At 39.6% G+C, this 6873-nt stretch overlaps 1 protein-coding gene across 3 annotated transcripts; it reads left to right on the forward strand.

Annotated features, from left to right (window-relative positions):
* Nucleotides 1-408: 408 nt before the first annotated feature.
* Nucleotides 409-6429, forward strand: LOC127500989 (keratin, type I cytoskeletal 13-like). Of its 3 annotated transcripts, none has more exons than XM_051872662.1 (7): nt 409-909; nt 1117-1199; nt 1285-1441; nt 1524-1685; nt 1780-1905; nt 1988-2208; nt 6227-6429. In XM_051872662.1, exons 1-7 carry the CDS (start codon nt 484-486, stop codon nt 6369-6371), a joined length of 1320 nt encoding a protein of 439 aa, XP_051728622.1. In that variant the 5' UTR covers nt 409-483; the 3' UTR covers nt 6372-6429. The 3 variants fall into 3 exon arrangements, with proteins under 3 accessions (XP_051728622.1, XP_051728624.1, XP_051728623.1); XM_051872664.1 differs by lacking the exon at nt 6227-6429 and adding an exon at nt 2378-2556 and having other exon boundaries at nt 410-909; XM_051872663.1 differs by lacking the exons at nt 409-909; nt 1117-1199; nt 1285-1441; ... (1 more) ...; nt 1780-1905; nt 1988-2208 and adding exons at nt 4289-4772; nt 4978-5060; nt 5145-5301; ... (1 more) ...; nt 5643-5768; nt 5846-6066.
* Nucleotides 6430-6873: the final 444 nt, after the last annotated feature.

Here is a 6873-nt window from a genome sequence, read left to right on the forward strand (position 1 = left end):
ATATGGAAAAAATATGGTATTTTTGATTTGAATATATGCTTTGTGATATATATAATATACATATAATTTCTTGAAAATATAAGACTGATAGAGACAATATACTGTGCATTCCTAATGCAAACATCAAAAGTTTCATTGAAGAGAATAAAATTAATTAATTTAAAGAAAAAAAAAGAAAAAGAAAAAAAACCCACACACCTTTCAGTCATTCCATGATTTTACGCTTGAGTCAAAATGTAAGGAGTTTTTGAGGAATTTAAGTGAAACTGTTAAAAGTTAACACAACATGCAAACCTGTCTTCAGCCACGCCTGCTACCTCGGGGAATGGGCAAATAGTTTCATGCTCCCCCACCTTGGGCAGTTCATCCATCTAATCCCTCCCCCATTTGTCCACATAAAAGGAACAAGGGTCGTCTTCTCCTCACTCATCCGCTCACTCATTCTCCAGCCAGAGTAGAGAACAACAGCAAGACTCCTTCAAAATGATGTCTTCTTCTTCCACCCGCACCTACATGTCCTCAGGAGGACCTTCTCGCTTATCTGTCTCCGGTGGTGGAGCTGGTCGTGTCTCAGCCATGCGTGCCGGTAGCGTGTATGGGGGAGCAGGAGGAACCGGTGTCCGTATCTCCAGTGCCTCTGCTTCTCGTTCCTTCTCTGCTGGAGGTGCTGGCTTTGGAGGTGGTGCTGGTTTCAACCTGACTGATGCCATTGATGTGTCTGCAAATGAGAAAGCCACCATGCAAAACCTCAATGACCGTCTGGCCTCCTATCTGGAGAAGGTGCGCTCCCTCGAGAAGGCTAATGCTGATCTTGAGCTGAAGATCCGCCAGTTCCTGGACAGCAAGACGGGCCCCTCTGCTCGTGACTACAGCGCCTATTTCGCTACTATCAGTGACCTCCAGGCCAAGGTACAAGACCTAACTATAGAACATATTACTCAAGTCAATCATTAAACCACCTTTAGATAAAAATTTTCCAGTTTTCAATATCCCATGTTTCCTCATTTGTAAAGCATATATTCAAATAATGTGAAAAAATACCATATTCTCAAGTATGTAACTTCAGGAGATATCTAAAATTTGTCTATTTTTATTTATTCATTTTCCCCCTTGAAGATTCAGAATGCTACTGGTGTAAATGGAGGCATCTACTTGAGCATTGACAATGCCAAGCTGGCTGCAGATGACTTCAGAGTCAAGTAAGTGACTAGCAAAATAACAAACAGCACTTCCAACATCTATAAAAGGTCAAAAGCATTTATCAGTTTCTTTTTTTTTGTGCAGATATGAGAATGAGCTGAGCATGAGGCAGTCTGTAGAGGCAGATATTGCTGGGCTGAGAAGGGTGCTGGATGAGCTGACAATGACCAGATCTGATCTGGAGTTGCAGATTGAGGGTCTGAGAGAAGAGCTGATCTTCCTCAAGAAGAATCATGAGGAGGTAAGCTGGTGCACACTCATCAATAAACAAGTAATTCCTCTAAATGAAGCAAATGCTCAGTGGTTTGTTATTGCATCTTTAGGAACTCTTGGCAATCCGTGCCCAGATGAGCGGACAGGTCAATGTAGAGGTTGACGCAGCGCCACAGGAAGACCTGACAAAGATCATGGCTGAAATCCGTGAGCATTATGAGGCCGTTGCTAATAAGAATCGCAAGGATCTTGAGGCTTGGTTCCAGTCCAAGGTAAAAATCAGATGTTTTTAAAGAAAGAGCAGCGTTATAATCAAAACCAAAAAAAGACTTACCTGACTGCTTTGCTATGGATTGTCTTATATAGAGCGAAGCCCTTAACAAGGAAGTTGCTGTCAGCACAGAAACCCTTCAAACATCCAGATCTGAAATCACAGAGGTTAAACGCACACTTCAGGGTCTTGAAATCGAGCTACAGTCACAACTCAGTATGGTAAGCAAAGAGGGATGAATCCCTTAAAGTTTTGTCATTACATTGTGTAAAGCACAGAATAATTAATTCCCCCCCCAAACAGAAAGCGTCGTTGGAAGGCACTTTGGCAGACACACAGGCCCGTTATTCCGCCATGTTGTCCGGCTACCAGTTCCAGGTGACCAGCTTGGAAGAGCAACTGGTGCAACTTCGTGCCGATCTGGAACGCCAAGGTCATGAGTATCAGATCCTTCTGGACATCAAGACCAGACTGGAGATGGAGATCGCAGAGTACAGAAGACTTCTGGATGGAGAGACTGCTAGGTGTGACAACTACAACACAAAATCTCTAAAGAACAGTGTTTAGATTAAACAGTAGTGTCAAAATTTCTCAGTGAGCAGCCATGAATTATTGCAACAAACAAAATTAAAGTGGGATGGAACTATCTGTCTGGCATTTCTGTAATGTAATTTTGTGTTTCTACCTCTGCAGCCTCTCAAGCACAACTACACGCAAAGTGGTAACCATTGTTGAAGAGATGGTGGATGGCAAAGTGGTCAGCTCATCTTCCCAGGCTACAAGCCAGACCGTGTCTGAACAAAAGACCTCTTGAGCAGCAACAATGTACCTCAGAGTGATAAAAAATACCAATAAACTGGTCTAACTCTGAATTTCTTGTGTTTGTCTTATTTTCTTCTCTTTTGTTTTGATATATTTTCACATAATGTGAAAATGTAGGCCAAAAGGCATCCAAAAAAAAAAAACAGATCAGCTGGTATTAGCTTAGTTGTGGTATAAAACATTAGAATTAGAAAAATGATTAACAGCTAACTCAAAGACCCAATTACATGGCTGTAATGCACTGAATTGACATAAGCTGGTAAAGGTTGCGGGGTCAAATCCTAAAGGGTCATCACCTGTGTGGCCTTGAGCAAAGGACATAACCCCAGGTAGCTAGGCAAGATTAACATTTTCGAAATTTTTCTAATTAAACAAACCTGATTAAAATATGTACCTCCAGAAATGGAGTTGGGAAACACTGCTCTAGGTGACTGTCCCTGAAGCAATTGCAGTGCAGTAAAGTCCCTTTTGTTACATAACTACATACTTGCATGCTGGGTGGGACCCTGTATAGCTTCTGGACATTGCCTCCTGTTGGTCAAAAGGTGTAGTTAACTCTGTACCTATATAATATGGGTCACTCAGAGCTCAGAGCAAAATCTAATAATCACTTGAGAATTAGTTCTACTATATTAGGAATTTATAAAATTATTAATTTTTTTTTTTTTTTTTTAGAATGAAACAATATTAGATACTAACCATGTTTAGCTCTACAGTATTATATTCACTCCACATTCCAAACATTTAAAAGTTGCTCAACACAACTTAGTTACATGCAAAATTAAAACTTTAAATTTTCCAATTTAAATAAAAACATTCTAATCCCTCACAATCTGATTAATATTAGGTCACCTAAAACCCAATTCAGACAAGCTAAAACTGCTTTTAATCATTTGGTTTTTAATCTAGCTCAATTTATGCATCAGTAAGAATTGCATTGTTTAAATGTATGATCCGTAAACAATATTAAAAAAAAAAAAAAAACATATGCAAACTAGGTAATGGAATTTATGCCAATCCTGATAACTGACCATTTATATTATTAATATATTTGCTGATTTTATTTAATCTACATTTTGTGAAATTACAATATATACCCACCTTGGAAGTCCACATCTGTACATGCTTCAGATGACACCAACCAATATGTGCAGTGGAAAATATTTTATTTTAAAGCAAATAAAACTTTTACCCCACAGTCATTTATAAACTGGCCTATTATGAACCACTGGAATTAAGAAATGATAAATACCTATATGTACAGCAAAGAATAATATAACAAAGAATCAAGAAATAAAATGCCTGTGTCCCACACAAAAAAAAATATCTTGGAGGCTTTGAGTAAACATTTTATTTTTATGACAATAGGCCAAATACATATAGAGTGTGGTCCCATGATCATTTGGCTATTATTTCTTGAAAATATATAAATATATTTTTTTTATATTTTACTTATCAGACTGATAGAGCCACTATACTGTGCATTCCTAATGCAAACATCAAAAGTTTCATTGAAGAGAAAGGAATTAGTTAAATTAGAGAAACTCAAAAAAAAAAAAAAAAAAAATCATGATTTTATGCTTGAGTCAAAATTTAAGGAGTTTTTGAGATATTTAAGTGAAACTGTTAAATGTTAACACAACATGCAAACCTGTCTTCAGCCACGCCTGCTACCTCTGGGAATGGGCAAATAGTTTCATGCTCCCCCACCTTGGGCAATTCATCCATCTAGTCCCTCCCCCATTTGTCCGCATAAAAGGAACAAGGGTTGTCTTCTCCTCACTCATCCGCTCACTCATTCTCCAGCCAGAGTAGAGAACAACAGCAAGACTCCTTCAAAATGATGTCTTCTTCTTCCACCCGCACCTATATGTCCTCAGGAGGATCTTCTCGCTTATCTGTCTCCGGTGGTGGAGCTGGTCGTGTCTCAGCCATGCGTGCCGGTAGCGTGTATGGGGGAGCAGGAGGAACCGGTGTCCGTATCTCCAGTGCCTCTGCTTCTCGTTCCTTCTCTGCTGGAGGTGCTGGCTTTGGAGGTGGTGCTGGTTTCAACCTGGCTGATGCCATTGATGTGTCTGCAAATGAGAAAGCCACCATGCAAAACCTCAATGACCGTCTGGCCTCCTACCTGGAGAAGGTGCGCTCCCTCGAGAAGGCTAATGCTGAACTTGAGCTGAAGATCCGCCAGTTCCTGGACAGCAAGACGGGCCCCTCTGCTCGTGACTACAGCGCCTATTTCGCTACTATCAGTGACCTCCAGGCCAAGGTACGAGACCTAACTATAGAACATATTACTCAATCATTAAACCACCTTTAGATAAAAATGATCCAGTTTTTAATATCCCATGTTTCTTTATTTGCAAAGCATATATTCAAGGCATGTGAAAAAATACCATATTTCTCAAGTACTTAACTTCAGGAGATATCTAAAATTGATTTTTTTTTTTATTTATTCATTTTCCCCCTTGAAGATTCAGAATGCTACTGGTGTAAATGGAGGCATCTACTTGAGCATTGACAATGCCAAGCTGGCTGCAGATGACTTCAGAGTCAAGTAAGTGACTAGCAAAATAACAAACAGCACTTCCAACATCTATAAAAGGTCAAAAGCATTTATCAGTTTCTTTTTTTTGTGCAGATATGAGAATGAGCTGAGCATGAGGCAGTCTGTAGAGGCAGATATTGCTGGGCTGAGAAGGGTGCTGGATGAGCTGACAATGACCAGATCTGATCTGGAGATGCAGATTGAGGGGCTGAAAGAAGAACTGATCTTCCTCAAGAAGAATCATGAGGAGGTAAGTTGGTTCACACTCTTTGATAAATAAGTAATTCCTCTACTAAATGAAGCAAATGCTCAGTGGTTTGTTATTACATTTTTAGGAACTCTTGGCAGCACGTGCCCAGATGAGCGGACAGGTCAATGTAGAGGTTGACGCAGCGCCACAGGAAGACCTGACAAAGATAATGGCTGAAATCCGTGAGCATTATGAGGCCGTTGCTAATAAGAATCGCAAGGATCTTGAGGCTTGGTTCCAGTCCAAGGTAAAAATCAAATGTTTTTAAAGAAAGTGCAACCTTATAATCAAAGCCAACAAAAGACTTACCTGACTGCTTTGCTATGGATTGTCTTTTATAGAGTGAAGCTCTTAACAAAGAAGTTGCTGTCAGCACAGAAACCCTTCAAACATCCAGATCTGAAATCACAGAGGTTAAACGCACACTCCAGGGTCTTGAAATCGAGCTACAGTCACAACTCAGTATGGTAAGAGAGATGATTCCCTTAAAGTTTTGTCATTACATTGCGTAAAACACAGAATAATTAATGTCCCCCCCAAACAGAAAGCGTCGTTGGAAGGCACTTTGGCAGACACACAGGCCCGTTATTCCGCCATGTTGTCCGGCTACCAGTTCCAGGTGACCAGCTTGGAAGAGCAACTGGTGCAACTTCGTGCCGATCTGGAACGCCAAGGTCATGAGTATCAGATCCTTCTGGACATCAAGACCAGACTGGAGATGGAGATCGCAGAGTACAGAAGACTTCTGGATGGAGAGACTGCTAGGTGTGACAACTACAACACAAAATCTCTAAAGAACAGCGTTTAGATTAAACAGTAATGTCAAAATGTTTCAGTGGGCAGCCATGAATTATTGCAACAAAATTAAAGTGGCATGGAACTATCTGTCTGACATTTCTGTAATTTTGTCTTTCTACCTCTGCAGCCTCTCAAACACAAGCACAAGCTCAAGCACAAGCACAACTACACGCAAAGTGGTAACCATTGTTGAAGAGGTGGTGGATGGCAAAGTGGTCAGCTCATCTTCCCAGGCTACAAGCCAGACCGTGTCTCAACAAAAGACCTCTTGAGCAGCAACAATCTACTTCAGAGTGATTAAAAATACCAATAAACTGGTCTAACTGTGAATTTCTTGTGTTTGTCTTTTTTCTCTTCTGTTTTGTTTTGATATATTTTATCAAAATGTGAAAATGTAGACAAAAGGCAAATTTAAATAAATAATAAAAGCTAACTCAAAGACTCAATTACATGGCTGTTCTCAATTATCAGTACAAAAATTTAAATGACAAAACACTGCCGATGCAATAAATTAAATACATTAAAGCAGGCTAAAGTTCATTTTGCTGCAAAGGACATGTCTTTTTAATAAATATATCCATTTACAAATATAAGCAAAATGTTTCACCTATACAACCAGCTATCGAAATAATTAAATAAATCTCTCTCTGGCACACATACAACCATTTGAATGTATTTATGCATAATAGGCTGGTACATCTATGCTAAAACATGTGAAATTACATTATATTATTAGGTTATTCACACTTTATTATACCATGGGGGCCAAGCAGC

Source organism: Ctenopharyngodon idella, chromosome 19, assembly GCF_019924925.1.
Source record: "Ctenopharyngodon idella isolate HZGC_01 chromosome 19, HZGC01, whole genome shotgun sequence".
Classification (NCBI taxonomy): Eukaryota; Metazoa; Chordata; class Actinopteri; order Cypriniformes; family Xenocyprididae; genus Ctenopharyngodon; species Ctenopharyngodon idella.